At 35.9% G+C, this 17,053-nt stretch overlaps 1 protein-coding gene across 8 annotated transcripts in view; it reads right to left on the minus strand.

The window, feature by feature from the left end:
- Nav3 (neuron navigator 3) overlaps positions 1 to 17,053 on the minus strand; it is a 774,463-nt gene that overhangs the window by 198,503 nt on the left and 558,907 nt on the right. For all 8 annotated transcript variants that reach the window (NM_001368815.1, NM_001081035.2, XM_017313946.2 and 5 more), the window contains 2 exons: positions 3,852 to 3,924; positions 773 to 956 (listed from right to left, as the gene is read on the minus strand). In NM_001368815.1, the coding sequence (NP_001355744.1) occupies positions 773 to 956; positions 3,852 to 3,924 (257 nt within the window). The remainder of the gene's footprint in view (positions 1 to 772; positions 957 to 3,851; positions 3,925 to 17,053) is intronic.

Genomic DNA, 17,053 nt, shown 5'->3' on the forward strand with positions numbered 1-17,053 from the left:
TTGGATCCCTGGAACTGAGCAGGTTGGAGCTGCCTGATATGGGTGTTGGAAAAGGACCTCTTATACTCAGTGACATATAAACAACCACTGAGTTGTTTTTCCAGATCTGTCCTACATACTCTTGATATAAATTTCAGCCAGTTGAACAGTTTGAAAACTTTGAGTCTTTCCCGGCAAGAGGGTATTTCCTGTCTCTCCTACTAGGCCACCTTTCAGATTTCACTTCCTAGCCAACCCTACTATTCAAATAGACTGTACCTACGCAGTCCAAAATCCAGGCTATATAAATGTATGCATGCACATACATACAAATATATACAAACAATACATAATCTTTAAAATCAATATGTTCTCAAATAGTCAAAGATACCGCAAATGATATCCTTTGACTTTTGATGGATTTAATCAACTCAAATTATCAATAAAAGATAACTAGACCTCAGGATACCAGGACTCAAAAGGCATGTTATATGTACTAAACTAATTGGCTGGAGAAAGAAATATGCCATTGCCTCCACCAAGGACACCATATATGATTAGATATGTAAAAGTCACCATTAGAAAATAAAATTGTGTGCCCTAAGAAAACAATAGGTCGTTCCTGTCAGATCCAAGGAGAAGCATTTTTGAGCCTGACGTCCACAAGTCATAGATCTGGATCATATGAAGATAAAAGCACATAAGCACAGCTATGAACTCATAATAATTTGGAAAAGTCAAACCATGCCTAAACAAGCTCATTTTAAATGCATTCCCTGCCTCCTTTCCTTACCTGGACTGCATATCTTGCTGGGTTTTGGCCTGGCTGGCTTCGGACTGAGGGGCGGTATGAGTCACTCGCTGCTGAAGCTCCACCAAGGACTGGTAATACTGCTGTTGATGATGCTGCTGTTGCTTGTAGCGAGACAAGCTAAAAAAGAGCCCTAGGATGGCTTTTAGGTTTCCATTTCTTATCTCTGTAGCAAATGAAAAGATGTAAAACACGGTCACATACATTTAAGTTGATTTTATTTTCCCGTATGAATAAAAGTCTAGACGTAATCCTCTTAAAGCAGATCTATGAGGATGAAAATACAAGTGGGTCCTCTTATTCACAGTTACAGTTGAATCTGAATTTCTCAACTCTGCCACCGTTACAAAGTGGCTTGAGATGACACTGAGAGAAGGGGAGCGAGGAGCAGAAGGAAGAAATACCACTAAACAAAGATGCTCTGTGGGTTGTGGTTTTCCTTACTCTTGGAAAAGGATGTGTTCACTGCCTTGGGGTAACCATTTGATTTTGCACACTGCTTCCCTCCCCAGTGTACATAGCTGTTGCCCACATAGACGTGGCTAGGGAGAAATGCTACCACTTAAATATCTATCATTTTGCAGTTACAAATAATGGTGTTGTGGGCACATCTCATAAGATCAAATTGGGTTTACAGAAATGAACATTCTTTCCAAATCACCGTGAGCCAGTCTGGTCACATATTTGGATGTACATTTTTAAAATATGCACAGGTCCTCAAGAGCATATATCATATCGTTATTTTAGTTGAAATGCTTATTTTGTATACATTAGTGTTCCTTGTGCTTTATGCTACATGCTACTAGATACTAATGATTAGCTTACATAACTGTAAAGCATTTATTCATAAATACCAATTGAAACAGATAGGGCTGCTGTGGGAGATTTTCCCATGCTATGTAACAAAAACTAGATGCCCAAATTCAGCTACAACACCAAGTTAATTTTTAACACATATATGTATAAGCTTGACATTTTTATACAAGTACACCAGGTATTTTGAACATAATCCACACCCACTCTCCTCTTCTAAGTCTTCTCACACAACATCTCCACTGTGTCTCCATGGCCAGGTCCCTCTTTCTTCTGAAGTTATAACCCTATTACTAGGAAGAGTAATGTAAGTTAAGCCTGAAATGAAGCTCTGTGTATGGTTATATTTTAAATAAAACTTGTTTGTCACTAAAGAGGTTCCCCTGAAGTGTCAGGTCCCCTTCTAGAGTTTAGGTGCACCAACGAGCTCTGTGGGTTTTACTCATTGATGACTTATAAGCTAACCCTGACTATTCGGTTCAGTTGAGTCCATCAAACTCTCGTTAGGATTTGTGTGCTTTCCTACCTTAGACATTCCTTATAATCTCCATAAACTAGGAGAGCCATTTTGATCAATGAGGCCACCGTGAGAAAACTGTGATTGTTTTCAATTCCTGCAAACTTGTGCAACCTTATTCAAAAGGTTCTTCCATTGCAGTCTTATTATATATATACCTAATTTAGAATGTGTTTCTTGACAATGAATATATTTTTAAAGAATGAACCAAAATCAGTAGATTTAAATGATCAAAATTAGCGTGTGATATGTAAGAGATATAAAATGAGCAATGGAAATATTTCTGGCTGGCTTTTGGCTTCTTATACAGCAAAGTCTAGTCAGGGATGAATTTTATTCCAATTCTATCAGAAGAAATAGAACCAGCAGTTAGATTTTAATCTCAGCTTGTTAGCCACTGAAAATGTAACTGAATTCTACATCATAGTGTTTATTTCACGTAAATATAAAAGCATAGTAGACAATTAAAATATGGAGAAACTGAGAAAAGTAAAATAATTCTATTAAATGTCAATCGTATTAAAGAAAGTCACAATTATTTTATTCCAGTGATGACAACATTTAAAAACTTTAAATTATTCAATATTTGTAATTTTGATGACAGGAAAGGTTTCCAAGGCAAATTACTTGCAGGAAAGTTTAAAATACTAAAGCAGTATCAAGTATTCCTAGAAATTTAAAGATATTAGCTTCCTAACTACTGTCACAACTGCAGGTCACAAAGGACTTACTATTTCAAATTTTTGTAGTTTTGGAAATTTTGTAAATGTTCCTTACTAATACTTTAAAATCACTACTTACTTAGGACTAGCTATCTCACCAACAGTTCATTTAGATAAAACCTTTATCACCTGTTAATAACTATGATAACTAATATTATTAATTTTATTTTGATTTATTAATAAATATAATGAACCAATAAATAAATATAATACATACATTTATTAAATATTAATGTTAGAATTAATAAGTAAACAGATGGAATGAAGGAAAGAAATGTGTAGCATATTTACAAATGATGGCAGGGAGGACACAGGAAGAGAAACATTGTTTCATTTTAACTCAGGCAAAGACTGGGCTATACATGAGGTCAAGTTTTGAAAATGTTACCTTTCTATGTGCAAGAAAGTCTCTGAACCAGAAATAAATGAGGAAGTCATCTCAATCTTATTTTTTCATGTTGTTACATTATAATTTATTGTAATTAAATTTTCACTAAAATTAAATGTCAATCTGACCTGTAATGACTTGCAAAAATATTCACAAATAGTGCTTACTAGTACTGTCAGTCTAAGCATTTAATAACTCATTGTGCCACTTACAAATACTTATTTGTCTGTAATTAGCTTGGTCATATCATAGAAGAATTATTGGTAAAATATTTGTACAAGAATTGTACTGTTTAACCACATTCCTATCCATGTATTACCAGGACTGACATGATCACCTACCCATCTATTTAAGAAGTTAAAAGTCTCTGTATTAGCAATAAGATATAAGTGCTATTTTGATTCTTCTCCAACCCATATATTGCCATAAAAAGCAGTTTTAGAAAATTGCAAAACATTTAAATAATTAAAGCACATGCCAGCACTACAAGACATCGTGTTTGCTTTATGCACCTATACATTTCCGCCATTAACTAAGGGGATCTGCAACACTCCATTTCTAACATGAAAATTCTTTCAGAAAATAACTAAAGCCACTTGTGACCACAGTACAGTTTCTTACCTTCAGCAGATAGGCCTTGAACGTTTACTCCTCGGGCTGCCAGAAAGCTAAGGCAGACATCGACATTTTCAATCTGTAACATGAAAAGCAGTAAAAAATCCCATTTAGAGAACGACTCTTCAGTAAGCATTGGAGCTTACTGAAACAACGAAACAACTAAACAAGCGGGGAGGGCAGGGCAGAGGGGGGGAGAAGAAGTAATACTTTACATTCATGTCATTCTAGAGAGACTTGCCAAAGTTTTACTAGAATTATCTTGGCTGAATACAGAGTGACCATAAAGCTTCCATTGTCCACTTGGGAACTTGCAAACAATTGATAAAGGCACAATCTAGAATGACATTCTTGAATCATAGCAACCCACCTACGTATCATAAAACTAGATCTGTGTTTTACAAACAAGTCTCAATGAAAACCTCCATCCACAATGAGACGGAAGCATTGCAATTACTAAGAATATTAGGATGTGGGATACTGAATTCCATCAGAAGATATATAAAAATGAGAGCTGTTCTCCGAAGTAAATGAGGCATACTTTTTATTCTAAGCCACAGGAAAAAAAAGCATTCTTTCAAAAGTTGTATTTGCATCTTCACAGTTGAGTGAGCCTGTGGTTAAATGCAAACACTATGTTTCCTATCTTAAAAGGTCAATGTGCATGGATGTTAAGTACTCAGAGTAGTATGACAGCCAGCTCATAAACATTTAAAGTGAGCAAGGAAGGAAGTCTCAATCTACCAGGCAAGAGAGTATTCTCAATGTCAAGAAATTAAAGTTAGTCACCTAGAAAAATGTTTAAAGCTCAGAAATAAAGCCAAGGCAAACACATTTACATTGAGAAAGAAATATATTGATAAGAAAGTATTATTGAAAGTACTTTGTTGTAAAAATGGAGCTGAAAATTTTGACCAGAGTGTGACCTAACAGATTTCATTCCACCAGCAGCATCTGAGTCTTCAGTGAGGGTATTGTGTTGAAATGTATGTCAGATTCTATCTCAGGCTGCTTTGCTATTAGAAAAACAACAACAAAAAAGAGGGATGCATCCCATTTGCAGTCACCTAACCCAGACACTATTGCTGATGTTAGAGTTTGCTGACAGGAGCCTGGTATGGCTGTTCCTGAGAGGCTCTGCCAACACCTGACCAATATAGATGCAGATACTCACAGTCAATCATCGGACTGAGCATGGGCACCACAATGGAAGAGCTAGGGGAAGGACTGAAGGAGTTGAAAGGGATAGGAACCCCATAGGAAGAACAATATCAACTATCCGGCCCACCCAAAGCTCCCAGGGACTAAACTACCAACCAAAGAATACACATGGAGGGACCCATGGCTCCAGATAGATATGAAGTAGAGGATGGCCTTATCTGGCTTCAATGGGAGGGGAGGACCTCAGTCCTGCAGAGACTTGATGCCCCAGTGTAGGGGATGCTAGAGTGGTGAGGCAGGAGTGGGGGTGTGGTGGGTAGAGCACCTTCACAGAGGCAAAGGGGAGGGGAAGGAGAGATGGGATGGAGGCTTGTAGAGGGATAACTGGGAAGGGAGGTATCATTTGAAATGTAAACAAATAAAATGATTGATAATTTTTAAAAAAGAATAGAGGGAAAAGCCTCAGATGGATGGATCCATGGGTGAGAACATGTTCAAGACTAAGGTTCAATCTTCAGGAAAGTAAAAGATTGATTGTGATCATGCCAACTGCAATCCCAGTGCTGAGTTCAGGCCAAGGTGCAAATGGGAATATCACAGGGACTTTCCTTCTGTTGGCCGAACTCCAGGCCCAGAGGGAGCAACTCAGGGCAATAAGGAGGTGAGTGACAGATATCTTCCTGCCTTTAGTTTGGTTGCAGGCATCAAGATATACTTGCTGATGTTTTATAAGTATGTACACTCATTTACTTGTGTGTTGTTAGTATGGTTTTATACGTATATATGTGTTTATATTATATTATATATAATATAATAATATATTACATGGTGATATATATAATATTACATTATAATATATTATATATACTGTACATATATACATGTACTAGATATATAAATATATGTATATATATCCAAACGTGGCAACTTCTCTCCACATACCAACCTTCAGATATCAACCAAGGATGGCTCATGGTTGATGGTCATATAAAAATATATAATTATATTATCTTATATAAATGGTAGCTATTTATATATTTTATATATAATAGATTATATAATATAATATATACCATATTATGTAATATATGATATATAATATATGACATAAAGCATATGCTATATAGCATATAATATATAGTATAGTAGATAAATAGAAAAATTAGCAATAGTTATCTTTTAATCCAAAGTCTACATGCTATTAAAAAGCACTGTTATTCCATGTACCATACTCCAGAGAAGAAGTGTATTAGTGTGAGGATATGTGTATGTGAGCACAGGGCCCACAGAAGGCAGAGGCATCAAACCATTCCAGAAAGAATAGAAAAATAATCAAACCATAAATTAGAAGCCATAAATCACAAGATTATTAATAATCAAAATCAGTGTGTGTTCTGACTGTGGAATCTCTTGTGCTGAGTAGTCCCATGGTGTCCTAAGAATATAGTTTCTATTCTCATCATGTCCTGGTGTCCTGAGATTCTAGCCTCTATCCTCATCGTGCCCATCTCTACAGGTGACAAGAGGCATCTCACTCTCATATCTGCTGTTACCCACAACCGCATATGCTGATGGGAACAGATCATATGATCGGTGAATCTTTGTGGACTTCCACAATGAATCAATAAAACAAAACATAGTATCATATACAAGGTGCAGTATCAGATGAAATCAATTTAAAATGTGCTACTTGGGTCTTTTGCCATTTGAGTTATTGAAGAAAAGTATTTGTCGTCTGGAATCGAAAGGATGGTGGTGATCAGCAACAAGCACAGCATTGGGAAACAGAAAGGCCAGCCTGTCACTCAGGAGCGATCCTTAGTTGATATCTTCTCAAGGCTGATGTGTGGGCAGAAGTTGCCAACATTATATTTGTGAAATAACAGAAAGAAATCCCGAGAGTCTCCACTGCTTGCATACCCATGGGGGGAAATCCTCCCGTGACCCTTTCAATTAAAGACAAATGAAATGAGACTTAGATACAATGTCATGACAGAGAATGCTCAAAGGAGTTATATGCGTGAAGCATTTAGCTCTATACCCCACACAGAGCCAGAATTCATAACCCACAAAAAAGACTGGTGGCCATTATAAAACTCTTTGATGTTAATAAAGGGGACAATGGTAAAAAATAAACCAAATATATCTATAGCTTCTTTGGATTTAGACCCTATATCAGCTTTGTCTTAATATTGTTTTACAATAATAATAATAATAATAATAATAATAACAACCAAGTAGCTTGCAAAGTTTATGCTATATAGGAAACAATAGGCACTTTCAAAGGCAGAGTTGTTGTTTTTATCTCATAATGAATAAAATGAAAATGTCAGTAGATGGGGCCAGTTTAATCAAAAAATTTAGGTTATTTCAAATCCTGGAATCTGCTCTCCTCAGTGGAAAAACCCTCAAGCAACTTCAGTTTACATTCATTTGTTGTGGAAACTTCACACACAGCCTATAGGAAGTTACTACCTCTTACTTACGTGAACTACATGTAGTATTATGGAACTCATGTCAACTATAGTATTATGTAACTCATGCATTTTGTGTTGAAACACAGTTATAGTCACACCTGTACACCTTTGTGGTATTATTACAAAAACAAGCATTCCGAGTTCCATGATGACATCCCTTATCTGATGTGTTAGCAGTCCACATTTCAACTGATAATCACTGCAAAGGCTTCTAGTCTCCTACCATTGTCTTAGCAAACTTTAGTCCTTTCTACTTTCAGTGATTTGCATGTTTGTGGTGTGGAACGCCCACTTTCCCTCTTTCATGTGTGAAATGTCATCATGATTAACAACTATAAAAGTACTAACAGGATAATAAAAATAAAATGTAAATTTCCTATATACAATAAATATTTTCAGAAGTATCACGCCATACAGGTAAGCTGAGCTCTGAAGCTTTTTGAGTCTATCTAAACATTTAATGGTGTTACAAACACCTAAACTAAAACCTTTCAGCATGCGGTCAAAAATATTTACATTTGCATGCAGGTGTCTGTGTATGTGGAGCCAGGTGTTTCCACAGAAACTAGAAAAGAACATTGGATCCTCTGAAGCTGGGTTTATAAATGGTTGTGAGTCACAATTTGGACACCAGAAATGAAACTCACAGCCTGCATAAGAACATCAATCTCTATTATCCACTGATCATTTCTCTAGTCTGAAAGTTTACAGTTTAAAATGAATATAGTTACTACAAATATAATTTTACCTTTTGGGTCCATATTATACAAAACTGAGACATTTATTCATTCATTCAGTACTTATTATTGTACTTAAGGAAGAGACACTGTTGTGAAATAATTTAAAGAGCACTGACTAAATTCCAATAATTTCATAAACTCCCATAAATAATAGAGACCCAGTTTGTAAAACAATTAGTCCATAGTTCATAGCTATACATTTATGTTGATCCTTACATCCTTGTTATGTAAATGTGTGACTGCCAAATCAAACTGGGTTTCAAATGAGGAAAAGGGGATGGGGGAAGATACTGTCTTTTTTTTTTTTCAATTACAGAACAGTCAAAGCAATCAAAAATATATTTACACTTTTGATTATTTTAACTGAGGGCTAATGTATTCTAGATGTGAGTATTGGTTGCATTACAAACAATTGTGTCTATTTTTTTCGGTGCTGAATAATTGATTCCAAACAAAACCATCTTTTTACTGAACTCATATACTAGGCAACATGATTACTGACCTATTTTACAGCAAAACTGGTGTAACCTGTTCTGAGTAATGGACCGAGAGGAGTCTTTCACAACATCAACAGATTTAGAGCTTGAATCCCCACCATTTTTTCATACTTGCTTAAGGATATTTAATGAAAACGACTTTTGCACCCTAATATAATATGATTAATATTAGCCTTGGAAGCCATGTTTAAATCTTATTCATGATACGGGGATTAACACTGAGTGATTAATTCATCCAGCAACTATTGTCTGTTTATTATGAGCAAAGGGCTCTGTGGGATGGTGAAGGATTATAAAAATGAATTACAAGGTCTTCAGCTTTGTGAGCCTATAAAATAGCTGCTGAGACGGTAAAGGGTCATACATCACGATAATACATGACACTGTATGATAAATTCCAAGAGAGATATATAAACAGCCTTGCATGGTACTGGAGAGAATGGAGTCATCCATTTTCACTATAGATCTGCAGACGCCTTCACAGCATGCCATTTAGAGTTGAGCGATAATTCAGATTTTGATAAAGCTAGACTAGCCGCAGAGAGAGGGAGAAGGCCTATCAGGCAGAGCTACTACAAGGAAAACTGTTCAGGGGTTGTTAAGGACAACTGAACAACGCCTCATTGTATACAGAGACACACATAAAGGAGATTTCTCCCAGCACCGAAAGGGTCACTCTGCCCTTTGATACAAATACAAGTGAAACAGAAAGAGACAAAGAATCACAGGGTAAGCTGCAGGGATGACATGGCTGAAGGCTCATTTGTCCGCAAGATGCACACTCCGGTTAGAAGATGTGTGAAGGGCTAGATACCTACAGATGTGAAGAACTCAAGTCAGTCCTACCTTAGCCCTCTCTGAAGGGACATTACATTATTTGCTTGGATTTAAATGTATTCTTAATAACTTTACCTTGAGATTGGATCATGACATATATCTCAGACTGGCCTTGAACTCCTACTCCTTCTGCCTCAGCTACCCAAGCGCTGGGATTACAGCCCTGTGCTGCCATGCCTGACATCATTTATGCTTCTGTTTCCCACAATGAACTCGCAATATTATAAATTAGTTAAATTGTTAAATCACTTAACTGAATAATAGATATTATTGCTAAGAAAATCAAAACAGGAAGGCCCACTTTGATCAAAAGTGTACTCTAATGGGTTTAAATAATTAGATTTTAGTCAAACAATCTAACCAAACATAAACTTGTCTGGAGAAAGAAAGTAAAATAGAGTAATTACTCTGCTTTAGTTAAAAGTTATATGATGGCTCCTTTCATTTATTACTTTAGTAATTGGATTATTTATTTATCTATTTATTTTTGAGTTCAAAAGAAAAACCACAACAGGGCAGGCAAACTGTAAGTGTTAGAAGATGCCCTGAGAAGATGAATGGCTGAAGGAAGGGACAATCATGTCCTTAGAGATTGGACATGGCAGGGAAGCAGCTACATGAAGGGCAAATGAGGAGCCATATATTGGGAGGGTCTTTAGAGAAACAGTGAGAAAGCCCCAGATATTATAAAACATTTCTTACAACACATACAGAAAGAATAAAATGAAAACTGAGTGTTTTGGGTTTTTTCTTTTTCTTTTCTTTTTTCTTTTTTGTCTTTTTTTTTTTTTTTGAGTACTTCAGAGAATTAGACCAACTTCTGAAGCCTCCTGGCTGTGACCCCATCCAACTTCATAACTATATAGTATGCATTTGGATTGTTACAGCCTCCCTCTACTGTGTTCTCTTCTCCCTTCAAACCCTTCCTGATTCAGGAGTTGTAAGAAATTGTATTTCTATAAATGAGAAATAAATTCCAATATAATATAATGCTTGTTATTCTATGAGAGACATGGGCACTTAAAATGAAGGCAGAAAAGTTGATTGTTTTCAATCAAAAAGGACAATGAGGACACTGTCCTCAAAGGACAATAAAGTCTGAAACCTACACAGGGATCTTCTTCTAGAGGAAATTCGTATATCAAATTTTAATGAAAAGTACTGAACTAAGAACTGACCTGACATAGTTATCGAAATGTCCTACTGTTTACACATCTCCATTTTGCTGCTTAAAAAGAAGCCTGCTCTTCCCGAGACAGGCCACGGAAGGTGAGCTAACCGAAGGCCTGTGGTATGAGATGAACCCATGAATAAAGCTGAATGTCAGCTGGTCACAGGAAAATCCAAACCTGAGGCACCCAAGTTCAGAATAGCCAGGGATACAGAGAACTGAGCCTCACCCATGTCTTTCCTCATAGCTCCTATATGTCCACAACTGTGAAATTCCTAAGAAGGTCAAGAGACACTGGACCTATTTGAATAATGCCCTGAACAGGAGAGATTGCGCAAGGGGGGCCCAGGGGGTCAAGAATCTTGAAGTCCAGAGCAATCTGGAGGCAGGTGACAGGACACAGTGACAAGTATGGGTTAAAGAGGAACGCCCTCCATGATCGGACAAGGGTCAAGGCTGACTATATAGCTTGGTCTAACAGTGCTTTTTAGTTAAAAGGAATGAAGTATCTCTTTTATATAGTTTTACTGATGAATTGTTAAGAGAATCTTCACAAGTCTTTTTTTTTTTTTTTTTTTTTTTTTTTAGTTCCAGAAATTCAAATAACCTCATTAAAAATCGGGTACAGAGCTAAACAAAGAATTCTCAACTGAGAAATACCGAAGGGCTGAGAAGCACCTGAAAAAATGTTCAACATCCTTAATCATCAGGGAAATGCAAATCAAAACAACCCTGAGATTCTACCTCACACCAGTCAGAATGGCTAAGATCAAAAATTCAGATGACAGCAGACGCTGGCAAGGATGTGGAGAAAGAGGAACACTCCTCCATTGCTGGTGGGATTGCAAGCTTGTACAACCACTCCACAAATCAGTCTGGCGGTTCCTCAGAAAATTGGACATAGTACTACCGGAAGATCCAGCAATACCTCTCCTGGGCATATACCCAGAAGATGTTCCAACCGGTAATAAGGACACATGATTCACTATGTTCATAGCAGCCTCATTTATAAGCTCAAAAGAACCCAGATGTCTCTCAACAGAGGAATGGATACAGAAAATGTGGTACATATACTCAATGGAGTACTAATAAGCTATTAAAAACAACGAAATTATGAAATTCCTAGGCAAATGGATGGATCTGAAAGATATCATCCTGAGTGAGGTAACCCAATCACAAAAGAACTCACTTGATATGCACTCACTGATAAGTGGATATTAGCTCACAAGTCAATTTTACCCATGCTTTCTGCCATTGCCATCTTTTAACAATGATTTTAATGTGTTTTCTTGGGGGGCGGGGTTGGTTTTGTTTTTATTGAGACAGGGTTTCTCTGTATAGCCCTGGCTGTCCTGGAACTCACTTTGTAGACCAGGCTGGCTCAAACTCAGAAATCCTAACTTTCATACCTTAGCCAAAATGTTCTAGCTCCATATGTTGCATGAAAAAGAGACAGTCTGTGTGTTCTATATTACATGCTAAGAATGGAAGGAAGAGGAACAGTCTAGATGTTACTTCTCAATTTCCCCCTACCCTGACTTGTCAGAGCTAGGACATGGAGCAAGCTGAAAAAACATTTTTAAGAACCTAGCTGTGTATTCTAAATAAAAACCCTTTCACTATTCCCTACAAAGCTTGATAAATTTGACTTTGTTTTCTCCATTTACTAGAAGCTAGAGAGATTGCCTTGCATTTGTGTGTGAACAATTAATAAATTATACAGCTAGAATTCAGTGCAATCCTGGAGCCTGCAGTGAAGTTGTTCTTTTTCTCACATTATTCTGGCAAATGAAATGCAGATATTATAACTGAGCTATTTCTTCTTTTGGCTAAAATTGTCTACGCAATTTGCCCATGATATAGACAAAGTGTCAAGCACAAGTGTTGTTCTAAGATGTCTGGTGAATGAAGTAGGTAAAGATAGTATAGTATGCAAAATCCACTTGCCCTACATGTTTTGAAAGTTTACATGTTTAAATGCCTCCAAACTGTTCAAGTGCCCAATGTTCTTGTGTCTGTTCAGAGGCCAAAACAGGGGATTAGTGATGGGACCACAATCCCTGGAATTCTAGCCAACACCAAAGGCTGGAAAAGGCACAGAATGGAATTCTGATCTGACCTTTAAAAGGAACTCAGATAGAATTATGTCTTGATTCTGTCCTGATGATAAGTACTTCCGTTATGGCCTCAAGGTCTGGGACCAAATTTTCATACTTTTAATTTATCAAATTGGTAATGGTTCAGTATAGTAGCCCCTGAAGACAATTCAGTTATCTACAAGGTAAATCAGTGGAAATTTCACCTTTTCAAACTACATGACATTGGGGATTCTGTGGGCAGCTCCTTTTCAAATCTCTCTGTTTGAAGCTGTGATTTTTTTCCTCCCAAGTAACACATGCAATTTATTTTATTTTTATTTTCAGGAAATTTAGGTACATGTTGAAAATCATTGTGATATTTTGAAAATCTTCATGACATGCAGAAATCAACTTCCTACTATACTTAATTCTTTTCAAAAAAAAAATTTTTTTTTACTTATTTACTCTACATCCTGCTCACTGCCCCTCTCAGTCACCCCTTCTATTTTAGGACAATTCTTCAGAGAGAGAATAAAACCTTGAATATGTGCTAACCCCACTGAGATGTGAGACAACTATGCTTCTTGCTCCCAACTTTGTAGAGCAAGATAGGGAAAACTGCACGGAAACTCAATTCATCTCTTTGGTATTTCTTTCCTTTATTTTTTCAAGATTTAGTTGGTAGCTACTTTGCAGTTTGATATAAGAAATGTATTTACTTAATATGTCCCTTAATATATAGATACTTTACTGTTAAATTAATCTAATTTTCATTTGGGCATTGCAATGTACATGTTACTAGAAAACAAAAAATGTTTATTCTTGAAGTTTTTGATTCCTAATGTGTAGAATTCGAATTAAAGCATTTTTATTTCCTTCCTCAAAATATTATGTGAGGATTGAAAATGAAGAGTTTAGCTGTATGGTAGGAATTAGGCATATGTGCATAGCTATATGTTTATCTATATGAATATACATATATACACATAGACCCATACTAGTATAGAGAAGGATTAATATTATAATATATATTGTTCATATGTGAAAATCAGCTTCTCATAAGTATGTGTATATATTTCTATGTGTATGTGTCTATATATTGATAAATATAGACATAGATATGGAAAGTATACAAAGATTTTATTAGATAAGTTTCTTTTTGGTCAAAATCACCTTTACTTCAACTGACTTGGTAGAGAATAAAAAGTATCAAATGTTAACCTTTGTTTTCAAATATTAATGACGTTGAGTCATTATCATGAACTACATCAGGCAGAATGAAGTATATCTCATAATGTTTTCAAAAAGCAGCATCAGATTTTATTGACCTGAAGATAACAGGATTTTTAATAAGTTCTTCCCTTTCAGTGTGACCCAACAGACACAACAAAACAGGAACTTGGTGTTTTATCACAAAGTCACAAAATTGCTTCATGAGTCACTAATGAGCAACTTCACCATAAAAATATCTATAAATATTATTTCTATCTTATGACCACACCTATCTTATGACCACACCCTTCTTCAAATACATGGACATTTATATTCTTTCCACAAGTGGAAGAAACACATGTGGTCTCAGAAAAGATTGCTTATTTTTATCACATGTTTGGGAGTAGGAGAGGAAAAAGAAGAGGCATTAAAATGAGAGAGAGAGAATAAGTACAATCTCAAATCAAACCTCAGAGTGTGATTTTGGAAACAATGAAGAAATGATTACAATGTTGTACGTAGAAGCAAAAGTCACAGAATAGCTGATAGAACTCCATGGAGCAAAAATCATAAAATAAAATGGATCAGAACACTAATAGTACCAGATGTCAACACTTGCCACAGAACTGTAGGATTAAGGCAGCCTAGCACTGAGAAAGAACAAACAAATCATTAGTGGACAGAACAGAAAGCCAATTGAAGAAGGTACATAAGTAGAGACAACTGAAAATCAACAAAGAAGCAAGGGCAACATGATGAAGGAAAGATGATATTTAAAAAAAAAAAAAGATGTTAAAGCAAATGGATATCACACATAGAACATCATCTCTAGACAGAGGCTTTGCATTCTTCCCATAAAATTAATTTAAAGTGAGCAATATATTTAAAGATAAGTCACCAAAATTAAAAATGTGAGAATACAGTAAAAAAAAAAATCTAGACCATCTTGGATGCAGCATTGCCTTTCTTGATACAATATGAAATGTATAATCTATGAAAGAAATAGCAAGCTAGGTTTCAACCTTTTGTCTGAAGGAAAGGCAAAATAATGATGTAAAACAATACAGTCAGAAGCACTATTTCCAAAGAATGCCTGCTATCTAAAATATATACTCGAGGTATATATTTTAGGTAAAATGCATTCGCTAGACACATACCTCATTCATATATATTTCAGATAAGCATTCTTTATAAAGTAGACACAGGTTATAAGAGAGGTTATAAAGCTAATTGTTTTTCTAGCTCTGATTCTGTCACAGATTTATTATTGTCGTTGTTGGGTTTTTTTTTTTTTTTGAGGGTTTTTTGAGGGTGGATGAATAAGTAAAGAATATTCAATAATTAAAGTATAAAACTGAATGTGAGCTGACACAGCTTCCACATCCAATACCAGTTTTTACTGTGAATATGTGAACAGAGAACCTAGGGGAAAACTTGATAACTTTGAATTTTTCTGCATGGCTATAACTTCTATTAAAAATTATGTATTTGAAAATGCAGAGAGGGAAGAAGAACAGCCAAAATCCAGTGGTCTAAATTCCAGACTGCATTCTGTCAAGCTTATTTATAAACACATCTAAAGGATGTCAGGTTTGGATCAAGCTGTGAGTCCAAACCACTATGCAGAGCTGTTCTGATTAAAAAATAATAAGAGCTGGAAAAACATCTAGTTCCAGGTATACGTGCTTGTGCGTGTGTCTGTGTGTGTATGTGTTTGAAACCCAATTAATAAGTCATGCCAAATTCTCAGAACTACCATTAAATTTTGGATTCCATGCAATTATTTTTAAATATTTCTTCAGTATACAAAGCAATCAACAAAATATGTAGACAATATGATTTTTCAAGGTGTAACAAGAATAGTTAAGAATTTTTCTTCATGGCTGTTCACATAAGCTTAGATTGAATTCATACTGGAATCCTTTAATTATAACTTTGTGAAGCAGCTAGCTCAGACTTTACTATATTTAAAATGATGTTCAAAGGTCATCTTTTTAAATGGCTATCCTGAAGCCAGGTAGAGAAGATCTCTCTTATTTCAGAATTGCTTCCTCTTACTATATCAAATATAGTTTAGTAAACATCTTTCTTACTTGATAATCAAAGCAAATTAAAATAGCTATAAAGATGATGGAAAATGAAATAATTCTCTAAGATAAAACATAGATTAAAAAAAATCAGTATGCGAACAGTCTGTGATATCCACTGTCCCCGTTCCTCGTTGCCATGGGCAGTCCAGAGACAATTCCTTCCTCTGAGGCACAGCCTCAAGGAGAATTAACTTGACCATTTCCATCCCATATAACACATCTCAAAAGTTCACTAATAAGCAAAGTGATTCTATAGACATTTAATTTTAAAAACCACCAGGATGGAAAGTCTCAAAACTGAAACATAAGTTATCTAAAAGAGCAGTTTATATGCAAAGAATGAAATCAGTGAGGGGACTGTAAAGTGTAAATTTTCCTAAGTATTTCATACTATATCAGAGAAATATGGGTAATAAACATTTGATTTCATTATCCTCCTCATCTTGCCGTTCCAAAGTTAGTAACTTTCAAAATGGTGGGGGATCGTGTGAATGGAGCAAGTTAGGAACTGAGCTTTCTAGTGAGTTATAGGCTAGAGTCCTACAGTGTGACTCATAAAATTGTACTAAAATTTAAGAATAGCCTGGCACTTTATCCCTTCTCTATTTTGTCAAGTCTCTCTTCTTGTCCTAACCTTAAGTACCCTCTGGATAACATCAGCCACCAGCATGGCTCCAACTGGTTATGCAGCAGAGGATTGCCTTATCTGGCATCATTGGAAGGGGAGACCCTTCATCCTGTGGAGACTTGATGACCCAGGGAATGGGATGCCAGGGTGGTGAGGTGGGAGTGGGTGAGCAGGTGGAGGGGAAACTGGGAAGGGGGATAATATTTAAAATGTAAATAAATAAAATAACCAATCAAAATGAAAAAAAATAATTCATATGATCCATAAAGTGAAATATCTGCCTGGGGGTACATAATGTTAAATAACATCTTATCGAA

The sequence above is a fragment of the Mus musculus genome, chromosome 10, assembly GCF_000001635.26.
Source record: "Mus musculus strain C57BL/6J chromosome 10, GRCm38.p6 C57BL/6J".
Lineage (NCBI taxonomy): Eukaryota > Metazoa > Chordata > Mammalia > Rodentia > Muridae > Mus > Mus musculus.